The following is a 14,059-nucleotide window of genomic DNA, read 5'->3' on the forward strand; positions in this document are numbered from 1 at the left end:
AGAAAAAAGGATTTCATTTCTCTCCTTCTCCTGGAACAAAATGCCTTTGGGAAAGATTGCTGTCTTTGGCAGCAGGCAAAGGGCTTCTTGAAAGGAAGGTTTCTGTTCCACGGTTGAAACAGTCACCATGGCAACCAGTCATCAAGGCTCCAGCAACTTTTCATAGACACTCTTCACTCAGGAGGCCCTTTTCCATCATGTTGACAGAGTATTTGCATCTGTGAGCCAGAGCTCTCTGCTTCTGGTGACACTCACCCATCCAATTAGGGAGATGCTAGATGTCACATTTCAGTTCCAAGTTGCCTTATATTTTGTTCTAAATTGTTAATTTGGTGAAGAATGGGGTTAAATTTTTATAAGCCAGAAATTTTATAATATTTAAATTTTTACGGTAAATATGACATCTAAAACTTCTAGTAGGGTCTGCTTTATATATGTTCAATAAGATATGATTGGGGAAAAGAGGTCCCTTGCCACCTCACTAATTCAAATAATACCTCCCATTGCACTCATATTTATTTCTTTGGGTGAGATCAGTTCATTTTCCCCTTTATGAAGCTGTCTCACTAGGCTCTTCCTTTAATCCCAACTGCTCTCCCAAGCTCCACTCTCAAATGTCCGGCTGCCTCTCCCACATCATAAGGTGAGGCTGGAACCTAAAACTCAACCTTTGCAGAACCACACTCCCATCCAGTCCCTACCCCACCAACCTGCTCCTCTTTTAAGTATTCTAACTTTGCTTAATTGTAGCAACAGGCCTCTCTGCCTCTCAAGATGAAACCTTGGAATTATAAAGATAAATTTAAAACACGAGTTTATACTTCTTCACAGTTAATCTTACAAAAAAGAAAATGAGCTCTAGAAAGGGAAAATAATTTGGGGAAAACCCTCAGCAGAACTGGGATAAAACCCAAATTTCCTGATTTGGGAATTTACTGAAATGGGAATTTCAGTATTATTTTCTCTCATACCAGAAAAACAAAAACAAAATAAACCAAATCTCCCATTTTACCCCCTTTGCCTTTCTCCTCAGCTTCCCCACAAGCACAATTCCTAGATGAAGGATAGTCCTTGAAACATTTTTTAATAAAATATCTATTATGAAAATTTTAGAAAATAGAGAAAAGCATGGAAAAGAGATAGTCAGTTATAATCTCATCATCCAGAGAAAGTAGCTTCTAACATGTTAGTGTGTTTCCTTCCAGTCTTTTCCTGAACATGCTTATTGAGTTTCTTTCCAATATACAATTAATTTTCTTCTTTGAATATTCTCCGTTAGAAAAAGAACTAGGATGAGAATCAAGAGACTTATGCAGCTCTGAGGTGAGCTAGTCATGTGAGCTTGAACGAGTACATTATCTCATCCTCGGTTTCCTCAACTAGCTAATTAGGAGCTTGGACTGAATGGCTTTTATAATCTCTTCCAACCCCAGAATGGAGGTCCATTGAGATAACCGGTCAAGTGAGTAAAGAGTTGGAATAGATGACTCAGAAATCTCTTGCGGGCCTCCCTGGTGGCGCAAGTGGTTAAGAGTCCGCCTGCCGATGCAGGGGATACGGGTTCGTGCCCCGATCTGGGAGGATCCCATATGCCGCGGAGCGGCTGGGCCCGTGAGCCATGGCCGCTGGGCCTGCGCATCCGGAGCCTGTGCTCCGCAACGGGAGAGGCCACAACAGTGAGAGGCCCACATACCGCAAAAAGAAAAAAAAAAAAAAGAAATCTCTTGCACCTCTAAAATTCAGAGATTGCAACACATATATTGTAAAGAAGCAAATAACTAGAGACTCAAATTAGAAAGTTAAAGCCTACCAAGGAACAGGGGCTTTTCTTAAAGAATCTTATCCATTTATTTATTTCATTTCCTAATCTCTAATTTATTTTAGCTACAAGCTCAGCAGTGAAGAATCATCATCTGGGTCCTCCCATGCAGTGATGGATATCTCTTTGCCTACTGGAGTCAATGCAAACCCAGAAGACTTAAAAGCTGTAAATGTTTTCTTTTAAATGTTGTTATGGATACTTGCTTTTATTTATTGCATTATTTTACAAACAAAGCTATTTCCATTCCTTCTAATAGTCACTTTCATAGAATCAGCCAGAATATTCTTTTCAAACCAACAATCTACCTAAGTTTTTAGTTTTCAAAGTGAAATAGGGACGTATACTTGCATGGTCTGAAAAATGTGAGTGCATACGATGACATGTTCAGACTTTTTCAAGAGGAGGAGCTGCTCTTCAATGTCTTTAAATAGTGGATTACATCCCCATGACCTAACATTCCATCACTAGGTGAATGCATTTAAACAAAAAGTCCATGAAATTAAATTTGAGCTTTCCTCTTTGTTCCCTTAGCTTGTGGAAGCGGTGGATCAACTATTAACTGATTATGAAATCAAAGATGGACATGTTATTCTGCAACTGAATTCAGTAAGTTCCACCTCTCACCATTCTTCATTTATTATTACTATTCAAAATTCGCAGCCTAAAATATTATGAGTCTCTCTTCTCCCATAATTTTCTTTTTTTTTTTTATTAGTTTCTGCTTTATAACAAAGTGAATCAGTTATAAATATACATCTGTTCCCATATCCCTTACCTCTTGCGTCTCCCTCCCTCCCACCCTCCCTATCCCACCCCTCCAGGTGGTCACAAAGCACCGAGCTGATCTCCCTGTGCTATGCGGCTGCTTCCCACTAGCTATCTACCTTACTCCCATAATTTTCTTAAACCTTGAATTTGTCAAACAGATTCCTTCCAATGAGTTCCTTTGTGTTCGATTCCGGATAGTTGAACTTTTTCAAGTTGGGTTTCTGAGTCCTACTACTTTCACAGTGTATGAGTACCACAGACCAGGTAATCAACTCTACTCTAAAGTTTCTTCAGAGGACTGCTTTGTATTCATTATGGAACCTGTAGAAATGCACTAGAGGCCTGCAGATTTTATATATCGCCTCTCCCAGGGCTCATTCCTCACAAACATTCCCCACTGGGACAAACAACTGCTGTGTGACATTGAACAAATCATCTCACCTCTCTGGTCCTCAGTTTCTTCATGTTTAAAATAACTGGATTAGACTGCTCCCAACTTAAATTCTTTGCCTCAAGTTTATCTTTGGTGTTCAGTTTTACTATTCATTGCATCTCTCCTTTTTAGAGATGCCCACTCACCCAACTATTTCTTTAATCCTCCCAGAATCAACTTCTCCTCCACCTATAATCTCATCACATTTTGCAGAGAGCTCTATTATAGCAGTTGCCACATTGCATTGTTATTATTGGTTTCTCCACAACCCCAGACAGAATGTTTTCATCCTTGTGCCCCTAATCTCTAGCACAGTGTCAGGTACATAATGTGTATCGATAAATGTCAAATGAATGACCCCCACGTTTGATCATTCAGCCACTTCTGAGAATATTAAGTGATTGGAGGGTGCTTTGTTTCACAAGACAGAAGACTTCAATTTGGACAGTTCTACTTGTTACAAAATTCTTAAAGTGAACCAAACTCTGAGACCAATTCAATCTAGTTTTACTTCTGAAATCATATAGAACATAGTTAGCCTCTCTTCTCCTTAAGTGACAGAAAAAAACCCCCAAAACTATGTAAATATATAGTTTCTTTTCTTCTCCAGCCTAAATAATTACCAATTACAATTCTTTCAATAGACTATCATGTAATAATTTTTTTCCTCTCATTCATTGAAGCACCAAATATTTTCATTCTAAGAAATGAATATTGAAGAGTAAAATTTCAAGCACAGAAATGGAGAATATTTTGAGGGTAGAGGGGCCCATGTTAGGACAGGCAATTCATAATTTAACTTCCTTGGGCCTCAGCTACAAAAAGAGGGTTTGGAATAGGTGATCTCCAAGGCCCCATGGGAGGGACTCATTGATGGGGTAAATTGTTGTGCGTTCATCAAGCCACCTCTTCTAACTGCACTTTCATTGCTGCAGATAAACAGTGCACCATGTTTTATAGCATGTCCCATACCAAACTTCAGAAAGTCTGTGAAGGAGTAATGTGCAAATGTGTCGAAGGTAAACTTTGTTTAATGTGTTTAGGCTGCCTGCTTGTTTAAAGCAGCCACTCATAATCTGGGACTAATCTGGGGGAAGTTGTTTGACAAACTGTCGTTTCTCAGAAGTAGAAATGTAATCTCATCTGATTGAAAGCTCATTCCTTGAGCACTGTAAAGCTACTTTTCGACAGCTCCGGGACAACCCGATAGTTCCTACTGTACAGAGGCAGAGAAATACCATCCAGATGCTTGTTGGATATCAGAAGGATAACATGATGTGAAATTGTTACTTTTCACCTGGTCATGTTAGTGTAATAGGACCACAGCCTAAGAGAACAGAGGCTCCAGACTGAGCCGCTAGCTCCTCTTTCTTTTCCCTTGTCCTTCCCAGATAGTGACATTCTCCATTCAGTCTTTCATCTATCAAGGCAGCCTTGTTGGCCAAGGAAAAGACCCAGAACTCACCAATAATCAGCAATGGACTCCATGAGGGTCTGGGTTCGTTTTGGTTTTATTTTGTTTTTCAAAATCCTTAAAATCTATACATTTCTTAGGTACTTATTGCTCCATCTTAGAGCTGTAAATCAGTCAACTCATCAACTTGGTTCCTTCAAGGGACTTTTGATTATACTCAAAATGGAAAAATTTCCTCCTTTCTTCAATGAAGCATATATATTTCTAAAGAGCTGAATGTGGAGTGACTACCCATTCTAAGGATAAATCTCTTGTTCAAGATTTTGTTTTTGTTTGTTTTGTTTTGTTTTTGCTTTACATACTGTGTCACTTTATGCAAGATGAGAAAATGGACAGGTCTTAGGAATCTGGTATTTGTAAGATTATATTAGATTGTCTCAGGGCTGATGAGAAAGAACTGTGTTTACTCCCAAAGCTGTCTGTTCCTTACATTAACCTAACTTGTACTGTTTTCCACAAAATCCAGCTGACTGTGGACAAATGCAGACAGAACTGGATCTGACAATCTCTGCAGCTACTAGAAAAGAAACAGCATGTAAACCAGAGATTGCATATGGTAAGTTCAAAAGTTCAACGTATAGTTCCATTAAACATGACATTTTATGAAAACATGATCAGTTAGGAAGATCTACAACTTTACACAGTGATTATATAGATACAACATTCCACATGTTCCCTTGAAGGAAAATGCCATCAATTTTCAGCATTAACATGAAAAGTTATTTATCCTTCAGCAAAGAAATAGGATTTTCATTAAAAATGATAGGAGTGAGGTGCACACGCAGCCAGAACACTTTATTCCGACAGACCCCATTGAATTAAAGGTGCTAAAACATATTCAAAGAGAATATTTGAGAAGCTGCAGAGGTATAAGATTTCACTACTGCATTCTGCCAGTCAATCGAGCAGAAACAGAGACAAAGATGGTTCGGCGGTCTGGGTGCTTTCCAAATCCCTCCAAAGACAAAGTAAAAATATCAGCACTAAATAATTTTTAATATATTCACAGTTGCAATCCATGTTTGAGACTCTCTCCATTTCAAAAGGAGCATCTCCTTCTTGTTGTCCAGACCTCAGAGCTAAATCAAATGCCCAAGTAGAGTTGTAGTCTTGTCTCAAATTCCTCATAGAATTAGATCCTTTATTTTCTGTCCATAATTTCTAATGTTTATTTCTGGCTTTTTTAATAGAGAGAAAGAGAGAGAGAGAGAGCACACAGATTATACACTATTTCAAATCTTTTCTTGAAAATTGGTAGGGGGTTATTTATAAATAAAAAATAAGAACAGTGCTGTTCGTGTAGCATTTTGTGTTTACCAACTGCTTTCATATATGGTTTCTCACTGGTGTCCCATAAGCCCCCTTGGAGGTAATAGAGAATTATCCTTATTTTACCAATGAAGAAAGTGAGGGTCTGGGAGACTAAATAATTTGCTCAAAGTCATGCCAGAAGTAAGTAATAGAACTAGGATGCATCCTGGTCTCCAGTATTATTTCCATCATATCACGCTGAATTCTCTTAATGGAAATACAGCCATAAGAATGAATTTTGTATGGCTCATGGTCTTTCCTTCAAATTTTTCTTGAGTTTTTAAAAAATGCTAAAAAGTTGCCTAACTCAGCCAAGGCCCACTGCCACTTTTAAAATACATTGAGACTTGAAGAGAATACTATATTGTTTTAAGAATTTTTTTCCTAAAATTTAGAAGAACCAAGTTATTTCTTCCCTCCATAATAGAACTATTTTAACTCTTAAATATAAGAAATCTATTTTAACACAGAGAGTGAATGGAATCTGGATTTAGTTCATTACATTCAAGAAAAAACTTAGCTGTCTTTTTTGGAGCTACAGGTTAATGCTGGAATAATAGAATAGAAACAAAATTAAATAATTCCCTCTATCCACCTATGGCCACAGTAGGTACATTGCCCATACCCACCATAAATACTTAAGAATCTGAAATTCAGGACAGTCTTTAAGTTACTAATTTACACAGCCTTCAGTTCTGCCACAATGAGTTCATTCATTCGTCTATACGTCTTGCTAGCTAGCTAGGATCTCAAAAATGGACAAAAACTTTTAGGTCATTCACTTCAACCCCATCGAAAACAAAAATAAGAGAATTTTTTTTCTCAGGCCATATAGAAGAGATGGTCCCTTCAAGCTGGTCATTTCAGAGCTGAGGTCAAACACACCATAGGTTAAACATTGATGCCATATAGAAGAGATGGTCCCTTCAAGCTGGTCATTTCAGAGCTGAGGTCAAACACACCATAGGTTAAACATTGATGCCTGAATGAAGAGAAAACAGGATTGAGAATGTTTCATGTCAGATAGTTGCCCATCCAAGCAAAGACGGGTTGGAAAATGGAGTTCTATCAAAAACTAAAGATCAAAGCCAGTGGAGGTATCTGAAGAATGGAGGCAAGGGAACAGAGAGTCTCACATGGCAGGCCCGAGTGATAGAGAAGTAAGGGGCTCTTTGAAGTGCCCTGTAGGCATGACTCCATTCATCTCAAAGATCAGAATCTGAAGTTTACATCTAAGGCTTGTTTTGTTTGATTTTGTGTGCTTCTGTCTTTTAATTTAATATTGCTCTTATCCTAACCAGCCTGTTCTATAACAATGACCAGAGATAATGATTCTAAGTAGAATGAGTCATTACAGTCATGACCAGTAGAATCACACTGGGAGTATTTGGGAAGGCTTCTTGGAAGAAATGAGATTTACTGCAGGGTGCCCATAAGAGCTTGCCATGCTTCATTTCTCATTTGTTTGACGGACTCTGGCTTCTATTGGACACAGCAGTAGTGGTAATAAGCATGAATTATTGTGTATGTGTGTGTGTTTTTTTAACCAGCTTATAAAGTTAAGATCATAGCCATCACTGAAGAAAATGCTTTTGTCAAATATACTGCAACCCTCCTGGATATCTACAAAGCTGGTAAGAATTCATTCATTCATTCTTCCATTCAACAGATACTTAGTCCTACTATGTGGCAGGCATTATATTAGACACAGAGGATACAATGTGAATAACACAGCCATAGGTCCTGCCTTCATAAAATTTATATTCTATTTGAGGAGACACGCTTTTTGAAAAAGGAGATGGACAAATAAACAATTATAAATCATAAGTATTATAGTTGAAACAGATGCGGAATTAATGGGGGAAACTCCTTTGGAGTGATAGCAGATGGCGTCTTTTAGGAGATGATATTAGGAGTTAGCCATTCTTAAAGGGCAGAGTAGAGGGAACCAGATGGGCAGGAGCTGGGTCATACAGGGGTTTATAAGGCATGGTGAGAAATTTGGATTTTATTCTAGAAGTTCAAAGGGAAGCTAATAAACGGTTTTAGGTAGGCAAGAAACATTTTATGATGTATGGTTTTAAAAATCATCCTGGCTTCTATTGGAGGGCACAAGAGTTGAAACAGGGAAACCAGTTAGGAGCATCTATGAAGTGCAAAATGGCTCAGATGCCATATGAGTTTTGATAGGATAAGTGAGCTTTAGTAACCAATACAAAAAATAAATTCATATGTAAAATAACACATAAAACACTTTAAAATATGTTCCCTTTATTCTTTAAGTAAACTGAGCTACAAATATTGTGAAACTGCTTGTAATGATGTAAATAGTAACACAAATGATTTATTAAATCATGTTTAATCCCAAATAAGTTTTTTTGTTTTTTTTGTTTTTTGTTTTTTTCTTTTAAGAAACTGTCAGTGTTATTTTGCTTGACTCACTCAGTCGGATAGGGGCCCCTGTTTGTGCTTTGATTTGACAACAAGGAACCACATCAAATTTTTCCAATTGCATGTCTACTGATAGTCATTACATGACCTATAGCCTCAATAAGTAATTTCTCCTAATAGCAGCAGTATCATGCAAGGTACTGAACACTTTCTCAGTTGCTGCTGAACTATCAGTAATTACATTCAAATGTTTCTAGTCCTTATGATACCATCTAACATTTTCATGTATTTAATATATCTCTATTATCAGCTAAATTATAAAAACAATTACTGAAAAGTCATATTTAATTTTCCTAATTTTCTTAATTTTTATTCCCCGTCAACCCTCAGAGTTTTACAAACATCACTGACAAAGTTTCAGAATTCACAGGTTTTACAAAACTTAAAAGTTCATTATATTTTTTGCTTTTGTCACTAAAAACAAAAACACTTTCATACAATTAGTTTTTCTCTTAAATTGATATTTTATTTTGTTTTATATCAAACAACATGTCATTCTTCATTTTGTAACAGCTCTTGCTTCATTTTCATATTTCCTTTACTTATTTTTCTACGATCAGTTTTATCATTCATTCATTAATCTGTCAGCTTATTAAAGCTGAAACATTTTTTTCTTGAATACATAAAGATAGTATTGACATAATTGCTAGAATATCATAGGCAAATCACTAAAACACATATATATTCACTTTCTAAATGTTTACTCCTATATCTGTCAAAGTGAATCTATCAGGCTTGATATGATTTATAAACTGCCTTTGCAGTTCTAGCACTACTGGCTGCCTGTCAAAATCCCAATATTTTTCCAATTTTTATTAACACAATTGTTTGAGGTCTTCACACTATTACTTAATTCTGTCTAGTGTTTATTAGCTATGTGGTAGTGAATATCAAATTTATAAAAACAATATCTAAAGTGATTTTTGTCTTTGATTGCATTATCCAGAGACACCTGATAGGTGATTCAGTCAAACTGAAACAGATGGAAATTTCAGGATTTTTACTGAAGCCCCAGACTTCTCCCTGGCATTACATTTGCACGAATAACGTGTTCATGTAAATATTTCTCATTGACACCTTTTTTCTCAAACAGTTTGATATGCTGTCCCGTTGTTCCTTCCAGTACCTTGAGTTCAACAAAACCCATTAAGCCATCTTCAAAGTCTCTAATTTTTCATTTTAAGTTATTTAAAACACATGTTATATTAAATAGTTGATTTTCTCAAGAATGATTGAAATTTTATTTTATTACCTTATTTATATTTTTCAAAAAGCTGTGTTCTCATTTCAGTAGATATAAATTTTGCAATAAGTAGGACCATAAATCTAAATTGTGGCAATATGTTTACACTGTTTTTTTTGAAATGTTATCAAGTATTTCAACTCTGAAAATGTTTGATTATTCTTAACCATACACTAGAGTTTAAAATTCTAATAGTTTCCAAATTTTTCTTTGCATGATCAATACTCTGACAACATTTTTTCTGATTTTTATTATTTCAAATGTTTTACTGTATGAAATTGATTTCTGATGTTATTTTTTCTCATTGATGATCACAAGTGTTCCTTATTTGAAACACAATTGCCATTCTGACAAAATAGGTAAGCGTTTAGCACTTTGATATTTTCACAACCCAATTTTCAAGCACTTTTTGCATACAACATTCACATCATGAGCAATAATAAGCCATTCCTATTTTTACTGAAATAATCAAGTGCTTTTCATTCCAGAAATACAAATTACTTATTTTGTATCAATTCTTGCCTACTATCAAAAGACATTCCAGACTGTTCTGAATTTTCTGCAACATCAGATGATTCCCAAGCTGCAGTTCTGTTTGTTTTTTTAAAAAAATTTTCAGCTGCACTGGGTCTTCATTGCTGCGCGCAGGCTTTCTCTAGTTGTGGTGAACGGGGGCTACTCTTCATTGCGTTGCGCGGGCTTCTCATTGCGGTGGCTTCTCTTCTTGCAGAGCACGGGCTCTAGGAGCGAGGTCTTCAGTAGTTGCAACACACAGGCTCGGTAGTTGTGACTCACAGGCTCTAGAGCACAGGCTCAGTTGTTGTGGCGCACGGGCTTACTTGCTCTGTGGCATGTGAGATCTTCCTGGACCAGGATTCGAACCCGTGTCCCCTGCACTGGCAGGTGGATTCTTAACCACTGTGCCACCAGGGAAGTCCCTGCAGTTCTCTTTTTTTATAAATTTATTTCTGGCTGCCTTGGGTCTTTGTTGCTGCATGCAGGCTTTCTCTAGTTATGGCAAGTGGGGCCCACTCTGCCGCGGTGCGCAGGCTTCTCGTTGCGGTGGCCTCTCTTGCTGTGAAGCATGGGCTCTAGGCATGCGGGCTTCAGTAGTTGTGGCACACCGGCCTAGCCGCTCCGCAGCATGTGGGCTCTTACCGGACCAGGGCTCGAACCCATGTCGCCTGCATTGGCAGGCAGATTCTTAACCACTGTGCCACCAGGGAAATACCTGCAGTTCTTTATTGATATCATTTCGTCTTTGTTCTCCTGTTAGTTCAGAAGATTCATATTTATGATAGTTAAAAGGAAATGTTAAGAAAATTTTGCATATTTTGTTATCTAGTCATTCTGGGTGTTAGTTTTTAATATATATAGATTTTGAATTCATATAAGTATTAAAACACCACACACTTACCATTTACACAAGAATTGCTGCTCACTAACAATAAACCAAAATAAAAACTAAACTACTTAGAATCAAGGGCAACTATGTGGTTCAAGGATAATGATGTTATTATCCTATGATTGGTGTTTCTCCTAAAGCACAGGATGTATAGAGTAGGTGAGGGTATAAATGAAAAAAAGATGAGAGATTGTTGAAACTGAGGTTAATTATTCTCCCTTCTGAATATGCTTGAAGTTTCCCATAACAAAAGGTTTTAAAAAATAATAAGCCCCCCTGAAGCCACACTGCTTACCATGACAGGGGCTGACTTGGCAAATCATGCTGGGAAGGGTGTTTAGATGTTGCTGCAACAGGAAGTCATGTATTAATGGTCACCGGGAGAGCCTAAGAACATTAGCTTGAACTAACATGAGTACACTAGAATTTATAGTACTAATTAAAGTTTACCATTTATGCATTACTATTATATGCTATTTAGCAACAGTTTCAGAATTTTTTCAGGATTTTTAAAAATGTTTTTCTTTAATTTCTTTTATTTATTTATTTTTGGCTGCGTTGGGTCTTCATTGCTGCACGTGGGCCTCCTCTAGTTGCAGCGAGTGGGGCTACTCTTCATTGCGGTACACGGGCTTCTCAATGCGGTGGCTTCTCTTGTTGCGGAGCATGGGCTCTAGGTGCACGGGCTTCAGTAGTTGTGGCACGCAGGCTCAGTAGTTGTGGCTCACGGGCTCTAGAGCCCAGGCTCAGTAGTTGTGGCGCACGGGCTTAGTTGCTCTGTGGCATGTGGGATCTTCCCGGACCAGGGCTCGAACCCGTGTCCCCTGCATTGGCAGGCAGATTCTTAACCACTGTGCCACCAGGGAAGCCCAAGGATTTAATAATTAGTATGACTCTGCCAGAGTTTAATAACTGGATATCAGTCCTGAATTTATAACAATGCATTCCCTGTCCTGGACTCAAAAAGTTTCCAGCCTAGCAGAGGAATCAGGCATGTGGAGTGAAACATTATGATAGAAATTCAAGTATAATGGAGTAAGGGGAAGACAGATACTTTTGACAAACAGCATCAGGGAATGTTTACTGGATACTGTGAGAACTGAAGATGCGTTTAAAGATGGGTAGACATTCAACAGGCCAACACGAAGAGGAATGCATTCCAGGCAGGGAGCCAGCTTCTTGGCTACGTACCAGTTCTCTGGGAATCCCAAAGTTATCCTCCTTAAAATTTTCTAGTCTTTCACATGTCTTGCACTTTTCTACAAAGTTGCCCATTGCCAGCTACCAAATCCTTTTTTATTTTCCTGTGTAACATATGGAGATTAATATTGTTCAACTCTAAAGAGGTTCTTTTAATTCCTGGTTCTACAAGAGTAATAATGAAAAGCGCTTACTGTGTTCTAAGCACTTTTCATATAGTAACCCATTTAATCTCACAACAGTTCTGCAGGGTAGGTTTTACTGTGATGCCCATTTTTTGATGAGGGGTCTGAGCTTCATTTGTCTGGGGTCACACAGCCAGGAAGTGGCAGAGCTGGGGTTTAGCCTGGGGAGCCTAATCCCAGAGTCTGAAGCCTTTTTTTTCTTTTTTTCACACACACACACACTGTATTTTATTTTTACAAGAGATAAATAAACTGACACCAAGCATTGTAAATGGATGACCACAACAAAAGCAACAATGATTGCAATTACCAAACACAAAACACACTTATACTATGTCATAATATTGCAGAGTCTGAAGCCTTAACCACATGGACATTGCCTATAGCCATTAGCCTGTCAATAGAAATTTACACTGAATAATAAATAGCCATGAGGAACTGGAATGCTCGAAAGAGTTAATAATTTTGACATTGTGACAAGAATGTGATAACCTTACTTGTGTGTCTCTCAGGAGAAGCTGCTGCTGAGAAAGACTCTGAAATCACCTTCATTAAAAAGACAACCTGTGTTAACGCTGACCTGGAAGAAGGAAAACAGTACCTAATTATGGGTAAAGAGGGCCTGCAGATAAAATACAATTTCCGTTTCAAGTAAGTCACCAATATTTTGGAGTCTCTGATCTTCCCTCCAAAATGGAGTGCAATTTATTCTTAAACACACTGCGTGTTCTTACGTGCCCTGCTGTTAACCTGAAAACCATTAGGAGCATAAATGAAATGATGTGAGTTTAAAACAAAGAACTCCTCAAAACCACCAGGGTAGCTAAGGACACACTGAGGATAAACCAAACTGAGTGCTCAGGTCTGACAGTGAATCTCGGGGTGCTCATTGACCCCCCCTTTACCACATGTGTTCCCTCAGTAAGTTCTCAGGCTGTTGTGTTTTAAAGAGGACAGTGTTTGGATACACGTTTTATTATCTGTTTTTTAAAAATAGACATTGAAACAGATGCTGTTCCTGCCTTTAACCATGGGAGCCCCAAGCAGCTCATGATCCCCAGGGTTTTGTGGACCTTCCTGGGGAGAGACGGGTCCAGAAGTGTTTGGCCAGCAACCTGATCCCTGGGCACCTGAGCAGCCTGGCCTCAGCTGAATTCAGCTCTTCTCTCTCTGTGGCCATCATCACAAATGCTTTGTTTGCATTATTTCTTGACAGGTACATCTACCCGTTAGATTCCTTGACCTGGATTGAATATTGGCCCACAGACACCGGGTGTCCATCTTGCCAAGCATTTTTAGCGAATCTAGATGAGTTTACTGAAGACATCTTTTTAAATGGCTGTGAAAATGCCTAAGGAAGGTCAGCTGCATCCAGTTTTCACTATGGACTCCTGTTGAAGTTTCTTCCTTTTTTTTCCCCCAGCGTTCACAGCTGGTCTTATTTGGAGAGCTCACTCTACTTAGAATTAGGGACACTTGCTTTTATTAGAGAACGATTTTAAGAGCAGTAACTCTCTGAAATAACATGTCCTTGGGGGGCATGGAGACAGACACTCATTCCAAGGTTATTGGACACCAGAAGCAATAAATTGGAACCCTCCTAAAACCTACCACTCAGGAATGTTTGCTGGGGATGAAAGAATAGCCCCATTGAAATGTAGTATCTTACAAAAACATGGCCTTTGCTTGAAAGAAAATACCAAGGAACAGAAGGCTGATCATTAAAGCCTGCCTTTGCTTTCAAAATGTGCGAAAAAGCGTGTTATT

General features: G+C 38.2%; 1 protein-coding gene across 1 annotated transcript in view; it reads left to right on the forward strand.

Moving 5' to 3' along the window:
• C5 (complement C5) overlaps positions 1-13,647 on the forward strand; it is a 79,726-nt gene extending 66,079 nt beyond the window's left edge. The window contains exons 34-41 of the mRNA XM_060100586.1: positions 1,885-1,987; positions 2,354-2,428; positions 2,749-2,854; positions 3,959-4,042; positions 4,964-5,053; positions 7,359-7,442; positions 12,805-12,943; positions 13,509-13,647. Of these exons, the coding sequence (XP_059956569.1) occupies positions 1,885-1,987; positions 2,354-2,428; positions 2,749-2,854; positions 3,959-4,042; positions 4,964-5,053; positions 7,359-7,442; positions 12,805-12,943; positions 13,509-13,647 (820 nt within the window). The remainder of the gene's footprint in view (positions 1-1,884; positions 1,988-2,353; positions 2,429-2,748; positions 2,855-3,958; positions 4,043-4,963; positions 5,054-7,358; positions 7,443-12,804; positions 12,944-13,508) is intronic.
• The last annotated feature ends 412 nt before the right edge of the window (positions 13,648-14,059 follow it).

Source organism: Mesoplodon densirostris, chromosome 6 (assembly GCF_025265405.1).
Source record: "Mesoplodon densirostris isolate mMesDen1 chromosome 6, mMesDen1 primary haplotype, whole genome shotgun sequence".
Classification (NCBI taxonomy): domain Eukaryota; kingdom Metazoa; phylum Chordata; class Mammalia; order Artiodactyla; family Ziphiidae; genus Mesoplodon; species Mesoplodon densirostris.